This window comes from Mobula hypostoma, chromosome 6 (assembly GCF_963921235.1).
Source record: "Mobula hypostoma chromosome 6, sMobHyp1.1, whole genome shotgun sequence".
Classification (NCBI taxonomy): domain Eukaryota; kingdom Metazoa; phylum Chordata; class Chondrichthyes; order Myliobatiformes; family Myliobatidae; genus Mobula; species Mobula hypostoma.
Window position 1 is genome coordinate 76,668,619 of NC_086102.1, and position 18,807 is coordinate 76,687,425.

Consider the following 18,807-nt stretch of genomic DNA (forward strand, 5'->3'; position numbering starts at 1 on the left):
CAGATAAAAATCTAGCCATATCAGCAAAATGCCCTTTCTATTCAAAGCCACATCTAGCGACGTGCAAAAGCACCTATCTTCTCTAATCTACCACTCATCTTACCAGAAGGCTTCAATACCTCAATGCCACAGTTGTGTTGAACTACTGGTATATTGTATAAATAACATTTTCGATGGGCTGGTTTTCAAATCGAAGTTAAGAGTTCCACCTCGTATTATTCACCCATTCTCATATATCAGATCCAACAAGGTTTAGAGTTGCCTAATCTTAAATAAAAATCCCTCCCTAACATCCCAGTGGCACAGAAGACCATTACATTTCCCTGTTTCTGGGAACAATTAGCTTAGCACTAAACCAGGGGCTTCCTGAGGCCTTATATATACTTATATAGTAGAGCTTTTTCATCTCCTTTTGATTCAATTGATATATATTCCCTCACAAGGTGAATGAGGAACATTCACACATAAAACCTACACAGTTCAAAGTAACTACTATCAAAGTATATATATGCCACCACATATAACCCTGAAATTTGTTTTCTTGTGGGCATACTCAATAAATCCAATAACCATAATAAACAAAAGATTGCACCAAGAGGGTGGACAACCAGTGTGCAAAGACAACAAACTGTGCAAATACAAAAAGAAAGAAATAATAGTAATAAACAAAACAGCAATGAATATGAGTTGAAGAGTCCTTGAAAGTGAGTCCACAAGTTGTGGGAACATTTCAATGACAGGGCAAGTGAAGTTATCTCCTTTGGTTCAAGAGCCTGATGGCTGATGGGTAATAACTGGTCCTGGACTCGGTGGTTGAGTCCTGAGGCTCCTGTACCTTCTTCCTGATGGCAGCAGCAAAAAGAGAGCATGCCCTGGATGGTGGAGGTCTCTGTTGAGGGATGCTGTTCTCCTATGACAGCATTTCATATAGATGTGCTCAATAGTGGGGGGGCTCTATCTGTGATGGACTAGGCCATATCCCCTACTTTTTGTAGGATTTTCCATTCAAGGGCATTGGTATTTCCATACCAGGCTGTGATGCAGCCAGTCAATAGAATTATGTCAAAGTTTTAGATGTCATACCCAAACTATACCATGTTTAAACCTGGAAAAAATTAGGAGTGGTACTATCAATCCTTCAGTTAAATTTGAAGAAACTTGGAGGCTATTTCTTCAACATTTTCATATGATGTAAGTTGACCTTTTCCGAATCCTTTTCAGTAACTTTTTGTTTGTGTATAGAGGAGCGGAGTTAATGACAAATAATGATTTTAACTGATGAAACATGGAAGCCCGACGTTTGTTTTGTTTTGTTCTGTTTTGTTTTTTTTAAGTGTAGGGGGACTTTTTTTTGAATATAAATTTTTGAATCTTTTTCACGTTCAGTTATTAGGTGATTGGGAGGCTTAAATTACATATGTTACTTGGAGTCTGTGTCTGTATACATTAATCGTTATTAATGTAATCCCGATTTCTTTGTATCATTATCATTGTTATGTTTATCAATTTGAAACTTAATAAAGAAGGTTGAAAAGAAAGAGGTCATGCTGAACCTCTGCAAACTCCTAAGGAAATAGGGGCACTTCCATGCTTTCTTCTTGGGCAGGAGTTGATATCCTTCATCACCAACCTCTCAAAATACTGTGGATGCAAGTGCTGCCAAACAATAGTCATTGAGGCAAGTCACCTTGTTCTTCTTGGACACCAGTATAATTGAAGCCTGCTTGAAGCAGTTGGGTACCTCAGACTGCTGAAGCAAGAGGTTAAAGAACTCAGTGAACATTCCAGTCAGCTGATCAGCACAGGTCTTTAGTACATGGCCAGGTATCCCATCTGGACTGCATGCTTTTTGTGTGTTCACCCTCCTGAAGGTTGCTCGCACGTCAGCCTCAAAAACTGAAATCCACAGGACCAATGGGGGCTGTGGGAGTTCATGATGGTTTTCCATGCTTTGACAGTCAAACTGAGCATAGAGGTGAGGCCATACTGTCACCCATGTCGCTTAATATAACCTTACAAGAGATGATAGTATTCAAGTCTTGTCACAACTGTTGGGCATCCTTTGTTGATTCATGTTTAGTCTGGAATTGCCACTTCACCCATGCGATAGCTTTCCAGAGAATGTACCTGGACCTCTTGTAACTTTTTGGCTCACCAGACTTAAATCCCTTCAGGTTCATCCAGGGCTTCTGTTTGGGGAAGACTCTGATGATTTTGTCAGGACTCTGTCATCTACAACTGTTTTCATGAAGTCCATGACAACCATGGTGTATTCACTGAGATCTACATATGAGTCCTTGAACATGGTCAGTACACTGACTCAAAACAATGCCATAGCTGCTCCCTTGCCTGCCGTGACCATCTCTTTGTTGTCCTAATCTCTAGAACTTTGCTCTTTAGCTTCTGCTGGTATGCAAGTGGGGGAAGGACAGCCAAGTGATCTGATTTACCAAAATGTGGTCAAGGCACAAAGCTGTAGGCATTCAGTGGTCTAGTGTGTTGGGACCTCTGGTGCTACAGGTTATCTGCTGATGGAAATTGGGCAGGATTCTCTTCAAACAAACCTGGTTGAAGTCCCCACCTATGATTTGAAATGCATTGGGATGGATTGGTTCCTGTTTAGAGGTGGCATCATACAGTATCTCAAGTGTTTGATTATAGTCAGCCACTGCTGGTATGTAAACTCTGGTCAGGATTATGGAGAAGAGCTCCCTAGGCAAATAGAACAGACAGCATTTGACCATTAGGTGTTCCTAATGGGGGAACAAGAGTTTAACAAAACCACCACATTGGAGCACCTCTGAGAGTTATCATGAAACACACACCTCCAATATTTTCCTTTTCCGAATCAGCAGTTCAGTCCACACGGAAATTCAAGCAGTCTTTTGGTTTGGCTGCTGTATCTGGCGTGCTGGGAGACAGGCAAGTCTTGCTCATAGAATACAACAGCATAGAATACATGCAGGTAGATTAGGAAAATCAGGTTGGTGCAAGAGAAAGAAACTCCAGAATGCCTACAAAATGGCTTTTTATAGCAGTTTGTGTTCAAGCCCACTAGGGAAAAAGCAATTCTGGATTGGATGTTGTGTAATGAACCAGATTTGATTAAGGAGCCTCAGGAGGTAGTGATCATAATACGACACAATTCGCCCTGCAGTTAGAGCAGAAGAAACTAAAATTGAATGTATCAGTACTACAACTGAGTAAAGGTAACAACAGAGACATGAGATGAGCTGACCAAAGTTTATTGGAAGGGGACATTAGAGATATTACAGCAGCAATGTCTGGAGTTTCTAGGAGTAACTTGGTAGATGCAGGAACAATACATCTCAAAGAAGCATTCTAAAGGGAGGATAAGAAAAGTGGCTGATAAGGAAAATTAGAGACAGTATAAAGACAAAAGACAGAGCATACAATACAGCAAAAACTACTGTGAAGCTAGAGGATTGGAAAGCTTTTAAAAATCAAGAGGCAACTAAAAATGCAATAAATATAGAAAGGATAAGATATGAAAGTAAGTTGGCAAACAATGTAAGAGGACAGCAAAAGTATTTTCGGATATATGAAGAATAAAAAGAAGCAAAAGTGAATATCAGACCACTGAAAAATTATGGTGGAGAGGTAGTAATGGGGTACAAAGAAATGGCAGACGAACACAAAAACTATTTTGCATCAGTCTTCATTATGGAACAGCATGCCAGAACTTCGAGTGTTGGGGGCTGAAGTGAGTGCAGTCACTATTACTGAGGAGAAGGTGCTTGGAAACCAGATGAACTGTACCCCAGGGTTCTGAAAGAGGTAGCTGAAGAGATTTTGGGGGCAGTGGTAGTGATCTTTCAAAAATCTCTAGTTCTGGAATGGCTCTGAAGGACTGGAAATGACAAATGTCACTCCGCTCTTCAAGAAGGGAGGGGGGCAAAAGAAAGGTTGATTATATACCAGTTGGCCTGACTTCAGTGGTTGGCAAGATGCTGAAGTCCATTATTAAGAATAAGGCTTTGGGGTACTTGAAGCACATAATAAAATAGGCCTAAGACAGCATGGTTTTATGAAGGGGAGTCTTGCCTGACAAATCTGTTAGAAACCTTTGAAGAAATAACAGACAGGATAGAAAGGAGAGTCAATGGATGTTGCTTGCTTGGCTTTTCAAAAACCCTTTGACAAGGTGGTGTACATGAGGCTACTTAACAAAATAAGAGCCCATGGTATTTCAGGAGAGATTGGAGCAAGGACAGATTGGCTGATGCTAAGTGTCTTGAGGGACCTAGTGGATGATTCCCTGAAAGTTAACTTACAGCTTGCTGGTAGAAAGGAAGGCACTTGAGAGTATTGTAAGAAAATTTGGGCCCCTTATCTAAGAAAAGACGTGCTGCCATTGAAGAGGGTCCAGAGGAGGTTCACGAGAATTATTCTGGGAATGAAAGGGTTAGCATATGTGGAGCATTTAATGACTCTGGGGCTATATTCACAGAAATGTAAAAGAATGAGGGTGGATCTCATTGAGACCTACTGAATACTGAAAAGCCTTGGTGGTATGGTCAGGGAGAAGGTATTTCCAATATTGGGAAAATTTAGGAACAGTGGGCACACCCTCAGAATACAAGGACATCCCTTTAGACCAGAGATGAGGAACTCATCCTGCAGAATTCATTGCTACAGATATCTGTGAAGTCTCAGTCATTGGGTATATTTAACGCGGAGGTTAATATGTTCTTGATTAGCAAGGGTATCAAAGATTACGGGGAAAAGGCAGGAGCGTGGAGCTGAGAGGGAAAATAAATCAGCCATGATCAAATGGCAGAGTAGACCTGATGGGCCAAATAGCCTAATTCTGCTCCTATGTCTTACTATCCGGACAGAGTTAATCAGAGTCTGGTTGCAGTTAGCCTTAAAAGCATTGTGTTTTTTTATATAGCAATCTAATTACTCCAGGCAACCAGACTTCATTGATGAACTGACCGTCACTCAGACAATGTGAGTTTAGAGAAAATTACTGCTGCCTCCACAACTCCTGGTTCGTATTGATCGATATATCATGGGCTGTATATACGTATTTGGAATGTTACACAACAAAGTTTTAACTTCTTGAGATGCTGCCAGTTGGTACCAGCAAAGTGCTTGTAGAAGAAAAGGTGAGAGCAATGTTGACACAATTTGCCAGAACAGTTCTACAGACTTGCTGCACTTTCGATTTCTGTGCTGAACTCATTTTAAAGGAATTTCCAACTTTGGTTTAATCTAGTTTACTTATATTGGAAGGACTGAAGAGGCCTTCTGACAGAAACCTGTAAAGTAATCCATTGGCAGGACCTTAGTTCATTCTACCTGAAACACAGTTACCATACGCGGTCTACCGAACCTCAAGAAATGACCAGTATACGACCACAGGTATTTGGAAATGTACACTGGAAACCATGTGCTGCTAATACATAGAGTGTTAGTAGAGTTAAAGATAATAGTTACTGCAAGGCATATGCCTGGATCAGCACAATCTGATCCAATAAATACTCTAAATTGTATACTTGATAATGTCTGAGAATAGAAAGGATTAAACAGAATTGAAATTTAATTTTGATGTAGCATTTGTATCTTTGATGCAAATAATTCCAACAGGAACTACAATATATATTAAGACAAAAATACAATTTAAAAAAAAAAGTATTTTAACACCTATTAACAATTAGGTTTCTCCTACCATCTTCCTCAATTACCAACCTCTCATACGACCTCCCCATTTCCAAAGCAGTAACTAAATAGAGAAGCTTGTTATATTGACAACAACGCACACAGCTCTACATGAGCATGAAAACTGTTCTGGAGACAGGACAAAGACTTTTTACAACAGCATTTCAAGGGATGAAAACAGCAGAAAGGATGAAAGAAATATGCACTTTTTGTCTAATCAAATTAACTTCTCTGTTGAATTCATGGAAATTAGATCTCAATTATTAAACAGAAAATGAAGTGTGGAATCTACTGAGCCTCCATGCAGAGCTATCAGTGTTCAGCTGCATGTTAGTCAGCTCCTTTGTTATTTCTCTGTACTGAGGAACTGTGATTGACAGGTTCATCCCCAAAATACTTTGTTCTTGTTCGACTTTGAACTTCTCTCTGTACTCCCGTAATTTTGCCTCACTGTCTAACAGAGGAGTGCTAAGAAAAGTGTTCTTTTTTTTCTCTGCTTTAGCTCTCATTGTGAATTCATTCTCAGCTTCTACAATTGCAGAAATAATGCGATTTCTGAAGGCCAGTGCCTCTTGTTCAAGATCATGTCCCAAAACGTCTGTCATTTGGTCTTCAGTTCCAGCACTCATGTGTGTTATTTCACAACCTTGTGTAAGGATTTCAATAAGACTACGAAGGAACGTCAGCAAAACTGATTTATTCCTAGGAAAATAAAATCAGAAAATTATAAATTGATGATAGAGGTGGAAGAAAATTTATTCTTGAAAGTAGAGAAAGAAAGCTTAATTTATATAACTTGTTTCAATATCTCGAGATTCCAAAATGTTATTCAGCCAATGCAATACATTTTTTTTTATCAAAGTGCAGTCACTGTTGTTTTACACTGTCTAATCTGCAACCAAATCCCACAAGCAGCAAATGAGATAAATGTTTTTTTTTGGCATTGGCTGAGGGATGGATATTGGTTTGGACCCCAGGAGAATGCCGTCTTCCTCTTCAAGATATCATGGGATTATTTTTTATGCATGCACCTGAATGAACAAATAAATACAATTTAAAAGCTCAGCTGAAAACAACATTCTATTATAACGTACAATGTCCTCAGTATTGAAATAGACGTTGAATCATCTTGGAGAGATGAACTGGCTGAATTACAATCTTTCAACAAGTGAAAGACAGCACAAGGGTGCATGACTGAACCTATTACATCGGTATTAAGGATTCTCAATTTTTTTTCAATGACTACTGTGAAATTAAACAGTTGATATAAAAACCCTATTTTGTGTGGGACAGCAGTACATTCTATTGCAGTTAAAGAACAGGTATCTGAGGAATAAGGAACATTATTTACTAGGGATTATTTATTTTATTAATAGATTTGGTGAACATTAAAAACAAAGGATCAAAAGGGGAAAGCTTATTTCAGTCTTATACCAGAAATTCTTGTGCTGTATTTCATTTGTCAAAAGAGGTGTAATTCAGCCCCAATCTCCAAGATTACTCAACATCCATTTCAATACTGAGGAAATCTTACATTAAAAGAGAATGCTGTTTTTAAATGAGCTTTTATCCTATAATGACAATAATTCCTTAAAATCATTCATACTGTATAAGAGAATTTCATTTATACTCAGTGGACACTTTTTTAGGTATACCTCTACACCTGCTTGTTAATGCAAATAGCTGATCAGCTAATTGTGCGGCAGCAAACATGTTCAAGAGATTCAGTTGTTCAGACCAAACATCAGAATGCGGAAGGAATGTGATCTAAGTAACTTAGATTGTGGAACGATTGTTGGTGCCAGAAGGGTGGTTTGAGTATCTTAGCAACTGCTGATCTCAGGGGACCTTCACACACAACAGTCTCTAGAGTTTATACAGAATGGTGTGAAAAACAAAAATAAAATCCAGTGGGTGGCAGTTCTGTGGGTAAAAATGCCTTATTAATAAGTGAGGTCAGAGGAGAATGGCCAGACTTGTTCAAGCTGACAGGAAGGTAACAGTAAGTCATATAACCAGACATTGTAACAGTGGTGTGCGGAACAGCAGCAATGAATGCACAACACGTCAAACCTTGAAGGTCTTCTGCTACAAAAGCAGAAGACCACAAACATAAACTCAGCGGCCACTGTGTGTATAATTACATTTGATATAACTTATTCTGACTTTTCAAAAGTGTTGTTTTAAGGAACGCGTTCCCTGACAAATTAAAAGGAAATTGCAACTGTGCAAAAAAATCTACAATGATGAAATAATTTATTTCTGCAAATTTCTGTATTGCTGGTGTAGCAATAAAATCATTCTGAACATTTCAATGGCATGGTAACATGTTTATTACGGCAAATTTGCTACTTGAGAATAAAAAGCAAATGAGAAAGAAATATTATTAAGTACTATTGTAGAAAACAAAATCTCACTGAACCTTACCTCCATATCACTGTTAAAATTCCTTTAAAGGGATTTTGGAGATGCCAGTTAAGGAGAAACCCCATTTTTAAGCACTGCCAATATGCTGGATAGATTTTCAGAGGCTCACATTGCATTGGACCTAATAGCCAATCTTTCACTGGAGGAAGTGTATAATCATGGGAGAATATTCTGAAGAATGACCTTTGGGAAGCGGCTATAATAGCATAAAAGTCTTCTGCAGCCTCGTCTAAGGAAATAAAAATATAATTCAAGTGAATAAACTGAGGGACAGACATATAAATGCATGATTAATACAGTGGATTCCAGTTAAATGGGCCATTGATTAATCGGAGCAGCTGTTTATTTGGGACAATTTATAAAGAACAATTGAGAAGATAGCTGGGATTTCCTTTGTTTATTTGGGCCAGTCTGCTGCTTAAATGAGACAGAAGACTGTTGTTGAACATGTTCTAACCAGCATCATTTGTGCGCACTTGTATGGCTGTTAGATGCCTCACTGTACTTAGAGCAAACAGTTTTTAAAATAGCGTGAGTTGCGTGTGTTTGTGTTCAAAAAGCAGTAGTATCTGTCACTGATAGCTGGCAAGGAATAAGCAGTAGGGCGATTCAGAACTGTTTTACTCACTGCAGTTTCATGCAATGAGGCTTGGACATGCCAGAAACAGCTGGAAGTAAAAATGAAATGATTTCACTACTTCAGCAAGTTAGGAACTGTGAAGAATTTGAAGGCATTGATAATCATCTTGATTGTTATAATGAAAATGAAGATTTGGAGGATGCAATTATCAATAATATTGTATTAAGGCAGTCCATTATCTGCACTTATTTTGTTCATTGCCTACATTGGATGAATTCCTCCATTGATAACTATTAGGAACTAATACACAATTTTACAGTGCTATTGGAAGTGTGCTAATTTGTTTTGGATTTCATTTAAATACATCATTTGTTATTCAGTTACTTTTTTTTACCTTTTTAATTATTTACCAATTAACCAGAATCCACTGTATTTTATCAATATATTTAAATAGTTATTCCATGAAAGCTTAACCTGAAAATGTGGCATACCGAATTCTGTAAACTGTAAGAGAGCTTGACAGAAATATTTAATCAGATAGTAGAATTTTTTACATAAGTCTGCCAGGTTAGTTAATCACTGCACAGTAACAAAACGTAAGAAAACAACACTGCTCATGACACGGCCTATTTAAAATTTACAATAGTGTAAAATATCTACAACAGTAGGCAGTGTTTTTCTAAGAGAAGTCTTACTGAGAAGGATAATAGCAGCAGTAACACAGCTAATTTATAAGTGATGTTTCATAAAACCTAAATCATAGCCAAACCCAAGGATTATTTAAAATTGGATTTTGTTTCCTATTAGAATAAACCTCACTTTTTGTATTTCATTTGAAAATTGTTTTGGCTCATCTGGGAGGACAGAAAGTTTACAAAAAGGTGAAGTAAAAAATCATTGCATTAATTACAAAAACTGAAGCTGTTTAAACAGGTAATGCATCTGAAGTAATTTAGATAAAATGAATCAGAATTTAACCACTATGCCAAAAGGTCCTAGAGCAATTCTAGTTGTCAGCTGAAGGTTCATTTTCCAATCAGAAAATGATGCACACTGTGCATTTGAATGAGGGTAATACATTAATCAGTCTCAATCTATTTTGTTTTCTTTTGAAAAATCATGAAAACTATTGTGCATTAACAGACTATACAATGCTGCTAGATTTTAAATTTTATTTACAAACATCTTATTTTCTTTCATTTCATGCACAACCCCTCACTGGGCTCATATACAGACTTTGCTTGTTAGCTAACTCTGCTAACCGCCACATGACTCAGCGGTGAGAAAGCCACCTTTCATGAGCAATATATGCTCGAGTCAGCATGATTTGGGGTTCAACCAAATAGGAAAGTGAAGATGAAAGTTAAGGAGCATTGGTTGTCGTGAATGCTGTGTAAATACTGCCCCATACAGGATGATAGGTCACCAAGAAATGACAGATTGTACACCAACATAAAATTATACAGAGAGTATATTTACCAATTTTTCAACTTTATCAAACAGTTAACAGGAAAAGTAAAGAATAAAAAGGCCCATTACAGTTAAACCAGTCCAATGTGCACATAAATGTTGGAGCTCATTTCAGGAGTAGTTGGGTGTATCACTTTACTCACATGCTGATCCCATTTCTGCATGAAAGACACCAGTCACAGTTCAAACTTCCTGTGAAGACCATCTTGAATGAACTGGCTAACTCAGGAGTATTGTCACTTCCTCCTTAGAACTATTTGTCTAAATAAAGCACTTCTTACAATGGGCTCTCTCCTTCAAGCACCATTCTGCACCTTCCCTTGTGCCCCGCTCTGCAGCCCTGCTGGAAGACGCCGGACTGCTGTCCTCCAGAATCTGATCCTGTCCAGCCCCCTTGAATGTTCCATGACATCCCACTAGGCAGTAAGTTATAAGTACCACGACGACCCCAAATGGCTGACACAACATTCCTAAGTTGGACAACATGACTCCTATCTTTAGCCAAAGCCAAAACATTCTTACTAGCAGAGCAAAATGCTTTTGCAGAAAACTGCTAAAATAAAAATGTCACAGCATAGCAGTAGAAATAATAACCATATCACTACACATGCTTTTATCATTTACTGCTTCATTCACTTCACTTAATCAGAAGTAGATAATATAAACTGATAGATTTGAAAGACTGTTGCTGAACAGTTTTCAACTAGTGCTAGTCGTGTGCACTTGCATAGCTGTTAAGACTCGAGACCATGCTTAGAGTGAACAGTTTTTAAAGTGTCAGTTGCATGTGTTTGTGTTCAAAAAGCAGTGATTTTTGTCACTGATAGTTGGCAAGAAATAAACACTATGACAATTCAGAACTGTTTTGCTCACTGTGGTTTCAAGCATAATTGACGATGCCAGAAACAGCCAATGGACATTATAGCGTGAACAGTTTTTACAGCATCCATTGCATATGCTTGTGTTATGTTATCCATTTGGGCTGACTCAAAAAGCAGTGATTTTTTATCATTTTCCTTTTTACTTTGACCATGCAGGAAGGCAATGAAGGCAGTCCATTATCTGCACTAGGTGTCTGCGCTGATTTGGTTCATGTACAGTCAATTAAGAGAAAATGGTAGCAATAAATTCTTCCATTGATATCTATTAGGAACTAATACCAGTTTTATAATACTGTAGTAGTATTGACAGTATTCTAATTTGTTCTGTATGGCCTGATCTTCTTCAGCTTGAACTCTCCATTTATGGTCAATATGGATTAGGGGATTGGTACTCCTCACCAGCGGGTTCATGGACTCCCTCAGCTCAATGACCAATGGAGTTTTGTCCTGCATGTACCCCAGGCTGATGGATCTCAGTGGCGGCTGCAACATGTTCTTCCCGAAGAGGTCAGTGTCTGAAAACACCGAGACAGCCCCAGCCATTTGCAGATATGCGAGTTGGCTATCCCAGTTAGAAAGAGCTGTGCAGCTGGATAATAAGGTGTAAATGCCACGTTGAAGTGGTTTGCACGATCAAGAATTCTTCTTTATCGTACAAGAAGTTTGACTAGTCTTATAACAGCAGCAGAGAAATTGTCCTTAAGCTCACAGGTGTGCGTTTTCAAGGTGCTGTATCTTCTGCCAAATGAAAAGGAGGAGGAGAGAGAATGCCTCAGATTGAAGAGGTCTTTAATTATGTTGGCTGTTGTTCCGAGACAGTAGGAAGAGTAGACAAAATCCATGGTTAAAGAATTATTTTTGAGATAGACTGCACCTATGTGCTTGGATCAGGACAAACCGGTGTTTTATGACTTAACTAAAAAGTCAAAACTGCTTTCTTTTTTAATTTGAACTCACAACCTATTATAAAATATAAGTACATTCAACAAAGCCATAACTAACACATTGGTCAGGCTCCTTAACAAAAGAGATGTAATGACAACTATTTGAAATGCTATTAAATCAGGGATGATTACAAATTTTCCTTATAAACAATAAAGTCCCCAATTAGCTGCTATAACAAGATGAAGGTCACTTTCGCTACTGGTTTAAAAATAGTTAAAATATTTCATTTTCCTGAAATGCAAACTAAAAACTACACAATGACTGCTTGTTAAGGAGCTTAAATTATTTAAGAAAATATCGGAATAGATTTAAGATTGGGAGTTAGTGATGTTCAAAGATTTATTTTAACTTTTTAAAATGGTGAAGGAGAACCAATGTAATTATTTTCAGAAAAAGAACTGTAACATAATGTGTGCTAATCTCCTTTAACTAATGCTCTCATTGTCACACTGTTTTAGATTCACTATGATTAACAAACAAAAAATTGACATACATTTATTTAAAAAATAGTTCATAGGCATTCCGGACAGAGCATTGGAGGCTGCTCTTGCTCCCTTGAGTGCCTAAACATTTAAGAACGGAAGACAACACAGTGAACAAAGTCTTAAACTTAACTCTCAGATGATCAAATAAAAATATAACAGAATATTGTTTGTGAATTCCATCTCCAGCCACATATGGTGAAAATCGTGAGCAAAATTTGTACAAAATTCCAGTCAAAGAAATGGTTTCATATTAATTGTTTTCTTTTCTACATGGTTACTGAAATTATCAATAAGTACAACTCTAGACAGTCATATTTATGTATTATGTACTGATGTATTTCCTATTACAGGTCAGTTAGAAGCTTTTAAAAATAAATGTAAAAGCTAAGGTATTTCAATCCTGACATAGATGAAATTATTTAAAATCCTTTCTGTACCAAGATTTCAAATTGATTTGTTTTATTAGAGAAAAAGTACATGTTCAATATTGACACAATGAAAGGAAATAGAAAGATAATTTGCTCAGTGAAGGGGAAATTTTCAAGTCTACTTCAAGCAACAGAAGTTCTATAAAATGCAGTCTTTTCGAGATGCATGTTATGAAATATATGACAAAAGCCACAAAAAAGATAAATCTGCAACCAACTGATGACATATTAGTGGATGTTAATGAAGTTGATCAAGTGCTTTACAAGTTAGCTCACTAGTTTTAGGCTAACAGCAGAAATCAGAAATTATTCTACTGTAAATGAAATTGAAATATTTAGAGATGAAGCAAATATATAATGAGACATATTTTAATACTGTTTCATTTAGTCTCCAATTTAATAATCAACTGCTAAATAAATGTTACTTTAAATTAATACTTATGGGAAACACAAAGTTGTCAATTCCAATTTATTTTGACTGTGAAAACAGGTTACCTTATCCAACTAATGAATGAGGAAAGTATCAGTTTTGCACACTCTTTATTATTAGACAGGGAAGGGTTCAAACTTGACCTCTCAGGTAAAATAATCATGAATGTGGCCCTATGGTGAAATGATACCTCTTGGAAGTACGCAACTTTTCAGTGTACTTTCCTGAAGAATGGGAATATATTCACACTGAAGACAAACTTTATAAATGCAGGGGACAGTAAGTTTGCATGATTGATCTTAATTTATATTTATAAACAAGCTTAAAAAAAAGAAATGGGAGCCCTGGATGACTTGTCTACAAAATAATGGGTATTCTGGGCAAGTATAGATACAGACATTTGCTAGCTAACATAATCCAGTATCCATTATTGCCTGTAAAACTAAAACTTGAGAAATTTGACAATAATTTTAAAATAGCTTCTTAATTGATTTACAACTTTTGAGACTTGATGCATAGTTGTCAAGTCTGACATTAAATTGATAAATAAACTTCAAGGCTGTTAAATTATGTATACAGGTAGATGCAGGCAGATTGGGTTCCCTAATAAAGTACACTGAATGTATAACACCTTGTAGCCCAACCTGCTCATGCCAGTGTTTCTCCACCACTCAAACCTTTTCCATCAGATAAAGAAAGACCTTTCAATGTCAATCATTTCAGGCAGCTCAATAAATAACAAAAAATCTTTACTTTTACAAAAACTAATATCAATTTTAAAAACTTTAAAGTTACCTGTACATAGTGAAGGATTCTGCATTAAGACTGTTGTATACTTTTCATTCCAGGTGTCCTCCAGGTTTAAGGATACCTTCCCACATGGTGAGATACTTTCTATTTTTGATAATTCAGTTTTCTGGTTAGAACCCATCATCATACCATGCAGTAACACAGAACAGTGAATATTACTGAAAACCAGCAGTGGAGAAAGATTTGTTGCAACTGTGATGGTCTGTGTATGATCTTTGTAAATCTGAAAACATGGATCTTCTATATGGCAGCTGTTCAAATTTTTTGTATCTTGTAAGTCCAGTCTTGATTTCTTTAATGGAGGCTCTACTGGACATTGAGGAAGTAATGATGATGTTCCAGGTTTTCTTAGCTTCAGTACTTTACTTTGAGAGTGAATCATTGCAGTAGTATTTAGAGGGTCAGGATCCATCACTAGTGACAAACTCACAGAATCAAATATTCTGGAAAGAACCAGACACAAGGTTCAAATTAATTAATCAGTGACCACTAAAAGATGGTTCAAGAAACAGCTCTATCATAACAACCTGTCTGAATTCTCACTGGAGTGCTTTAGAAACTGATATTTAATGTCTTTATTGTTGTTAAGTAGGTTAAAAACAAAACTAAATATTTAGCATACAACAATAAGGAAGGAAGGAGAACACTTGGGGAAATACAGAAATTATGCAATTTCTACTGAAAATATCTATTACAGCATAAATTCAGTTCACTGGCATTTTACAATCCGGCAGACTTCAGTAGTTGATCTTGCAAAATGAGCAACCAAACCTTTGTAAAGGTAACGTAGAGGGAGTTGCCAAGCCAACACAGACATTGCCTAGGGAGTGATTTGGTTGATGCAGGAGCAGCACTAAGGCACAGACAGGCCAGCACTGTAGGCAGAATAGAGAATGTGGTTGGTCTGACTAACAAGTAACCCTTGTGCTTGATTACCTGGCAGCTGGACAACTGAGCTTTTACCGCGTACATAATATTTATATCTTCTGTTCTAGTAACGTATCATATGTAGAATGGTTTGACACAGAATGGAAAAAGGTCTGCTTCAAAGTAACAGACACAAAATGCTGTAGGAACTCAGCAGGTCAAGCAGCATCTATGGAAATGAATAAACAGTCAACGTTTTGTGCCAAAACTTTTCTTCAGGACCGAGAAAGGTCTTTATGTGTTCTACAACCATTGATTATACTTCGAATATAGTGTTTTGTATATTAAAAAAGATGCAGAAATATAATTTTCAAGAATTATATCACTTACTAAAACTAGAATCTCAAGTAATCATACTAAATATAGCACACTTAATGGCATTTTTTTGAAATGCCCACCAAGAATATTTGTGTTTTTCATTCCTCTGCTATCTGTAGCCAAGAAGAATGAATTGATCAACTTTGCTGAAGCCAAATGGCAACTCAACAAGGGGTATCTCCTTTTACTTACCCCTTGAACAGGACCCCAATAAGGGGCATCAGGCCACTATCTCCCACACCATCACCAACTTCATTGCCTCTGAAAATCTTCCACTCACTGCCACCAACATCATGGTTCCCATACCCTGCATTGCTCATTTCAACCTCCTACCCAAGATCCACAAACCTGACTGTCCTGGTAGGCTCATTGTTTCTGCCTGCTGCTGCCCCACTGAACTCATATACGCATACTTCAGCTCTATTTTGTCCCCTTCGGTTCAGTCCCTTCCTACCTACTACCTACATCTTGACACTTCACATGCCCTGGCCCTGATCATCTCATTTCCACTATGGATGTCCAGACCTTATACACTTCTACGCCCCCAATCGAAAAGCTTTAAAGCTCTCCACTTCTTTCTGGACAACAGACCTAACCAGTCTCTTCCATCTCATGGACCTGGTTTTCACCCTCAACAATTTACCTTTTGGCTCTTCCCACTTTTTCCACACCCAAGATATAGACATGGACACCCACATGGGCCCCAGCTATGTCTGTCTTTTCAGCAGCTATGTGGAACTGGCCGTATTCCAAGTCTACACTGGAAATGCTCCCCAACTCTTTCTATGCTACATTGACAACTGCATTGGCGCTGCTTCCTGCACCCATGCTGAGCTCATCAATTTCATCAACTTTGTCTCTAACTTTCACCTTGCCCTCAATCCATCTCTGACACCTCTCTCTCCTTCCTCGATTTCCCTGCCCGCAGAGATGAGGATAGACTATCTACTGATAACTTTTACAAATCTATTGACTCTTACAGTTATTTTGACTATACAGTACCTCTTCCCACCTTGTCACTTGGAAAAATGCCATTCCGTTCTCTCTGTTCATCTGTCTCTGTCGCATCTATTCTCAGGATAAGGCTTTCCATTCTAGGTCATCTGGTACACCCTCATTTTTCAAAGAATTGTGTTTCCCTTCCAGCACTATTGATGCTGCCTTCACCTACATCTCCTCCATGTTCTGCACGTCCGTTCTCACCTCACTATCCCACTGCCATAACAAAGATAGGGTTCCCCTTGCCCTTCCAAGCTTATTTCATTCTCCCTCTCCATCCACTTTCCTTCCTGTTCATTTGTTCTCTCCTATCACCTGCTAGTTTGTACTCCTTCCCCTCCTGCACCTTTCTGATCTGGCTTCTGCCCTCTTCATTTACAGTCCTGATGAAGAGGCTCGGTCTGAAATGTTGGCTGTTTATTTCCCTCCATAGTCACTGCCTGACCTGCTGAGTTCCTCCAGCATTTTGTATGCCCTTTCCCCAGACTCCACTCTTCTACATAATAATAGCTATTTACATGGGACAATTAACCTATCAATCAACACATTCTTGGATTTGGGAGGAATCCACATAGCCATAGAAACACAAGGCATAGAAACAGGTCTATCATCAATCAGCCATTTTAACTAATCTTACGTTAACGCATTTAAAAAAAATTCTCTCCACATTCTCACTAACTACAAGGCTGACTCTACCGCTAACCAATATACAAGTAGCAATTTAGTGGCCAATTAACCTATTCAAAGGTCGCTAGTTCGAGCCTTGGCTGAGGCAGTGTGTGTGTCCTTGAGCAAGGCACTTTACCACACATTGCTCTGTGACAACACTGGGGCCAAGCTGTATGGGTCCTAATGCCCTTCCCTTGAACAACATCGGTGGCGTGGAGAGGGGAAACTTGCAGCATGGGCAACTGCTGGTCTTTCATACAACCTTGCCCAGGCCTGCGCCCTGGAAACCTTCCAAGGCTCAAATCCGTGGTCTCACAAGACTAACAGATGCCTAACCTATTCATCTGCATGTCTTCAGGATGGAGGAGGAAACCCAGTCATAAGAGAATGAGCAAACTGCATACAGACAGCGTCAAATTGAATTTGGTTGATGGAACTGTGAAATAGCAACTCTATAACTGTGTCACACATATTTTAGTAATATTTTATAATCAAGGTGTTCACAATTCATTGTAAGGTAATAAAATAAAATAAAAAGAAACTATGCATAATACAATCATTTCCACTGACTACAGATATCCTTTTCTAACTCCCAGGAAGTTTAATTCCATTGGCCACTGGTGATTATCAGATTTCGTCTTTTGCTAAATTTACTTACAGTGTGGTGGATTCAGATATTTGTACTCCTACTATCCAGCTGTCATCTACTACACGTTGCCAGATCTTCTGTACTGGGTTATTTAATGTCTGATCGGTAGAGGAAATCTTTTCTGTGGAGAGCTGTAGGTCAGTACCCTCATCATGCCAGAGAGAAACTAAACCTTCCTATGGAGACACAGAGGTTTTATTGCTAATAATGATCAGATTGAATTCTACTTTCTTGCAACAAACAGCCTCATTATGATACTTTAAAACCATTATAAATTGACAACTGCAACAGATGAAGTACAAATATTGCAACTGATGATTTGTGCAAATGAATTGAAAGAATTCCAAATTCAGTCACAGTGTGATTCTTAATACTTACTTACTGCCTGTAACGCCATTGGTGCTTAGGGCATCAATGAAGGTCCTCCATCTCCTTCTGTCCTTAGCCGCACACAGATATAGAAGGATTCTTCATTATTGTTTCCCTAGTAATGTTTTTGGCCAGTCAGGGTTGTTAGCCCTGAGCTGAACCCCCGAATCTGGAGGACTGGCAGACTGCTCTTAGTCTGGCCTCTATCCTTTGACCTTTTTGCCATGGGTGACCCTATCAAGAGTCAAAGCACAAGGCCCTGACTCTGACCAACATAGCTCTCCAGGTTCTTGAGGCACGCAAACCTCCAAACCCTACGACACGGTTGTGGTTCTCTTGGAGGTGGATTTGTAATATGCAATTTAAATTTATTATTCTTTATGAAGATTCATGGAATGACACAAGATACCAGTACAACATTTCACCCATTAGCTAAAGGCCTCATTAATACGTTATTTGTTGTTAATGCCTGTAAGTTTCTTACCTCTTCAGCACTGGGTAACGGGGAATGTTTTCCCTCAATAAGATTTATTAAGGCCTTGGAAGACAGAAGTAATACTCTTTCTTTGGCTCTTAGCAGATGCTTCAGCTCTTTAAGAGATGTCAAGCCTGACTAAAAGGAGTGAACAAAAAATATCCACATTGAGAGGGCAAATTACAACAGCTCTATATGCAAAGATGTTATTTAATATAAGATATCCAAAATTCAATGTTGGCACTCTGAAATTTGCCCTA

At 38.1% G+C, this 18,807-nt stretch overlaps 1 protein-coding gene across 2 annotated transcripts in view; it reads right to left on the reverse strand.

Annotated features, from left to right (window-relative positions):
- Positions 1-3,213: 3,213 nt before the first annotated feature.
- The window catches only part of fancb (FA complementation group B), a 31,340-nt gene continuing 15,746 nt past the window's right edge, over positions 3,214-18,807 (reverse strand). For both annotated transcript variants that reach the window (XM_063051031.1, XM_063051032.1), the window contains exons 5-9: positions 18,557-18,685; positions 17,713-17,879; positions 14,127-14,584; positions 8,113-8,341; positions 3,214-6,387 (exon numbers count right to left, since the gene is read on the reverse strand). In XM_063051031.1, the coding sequence (XP_062907101.1) occupies positions 5,949-6,387; positions 8,113-8,341; positions 14,127-14,584; positions 17,713-17,879; positions 18,557-18,685 (1,422 nt within the window). In that variant the 3' untranslated portion in view covers positions 3,214-5,948. The remainder of the gene's footprint in view (positions 6,388-8,112; positions 8,342-14,126; positions 14,585-17,712; positions 17,880-18,556; positions 18,686-18,807) is intronic.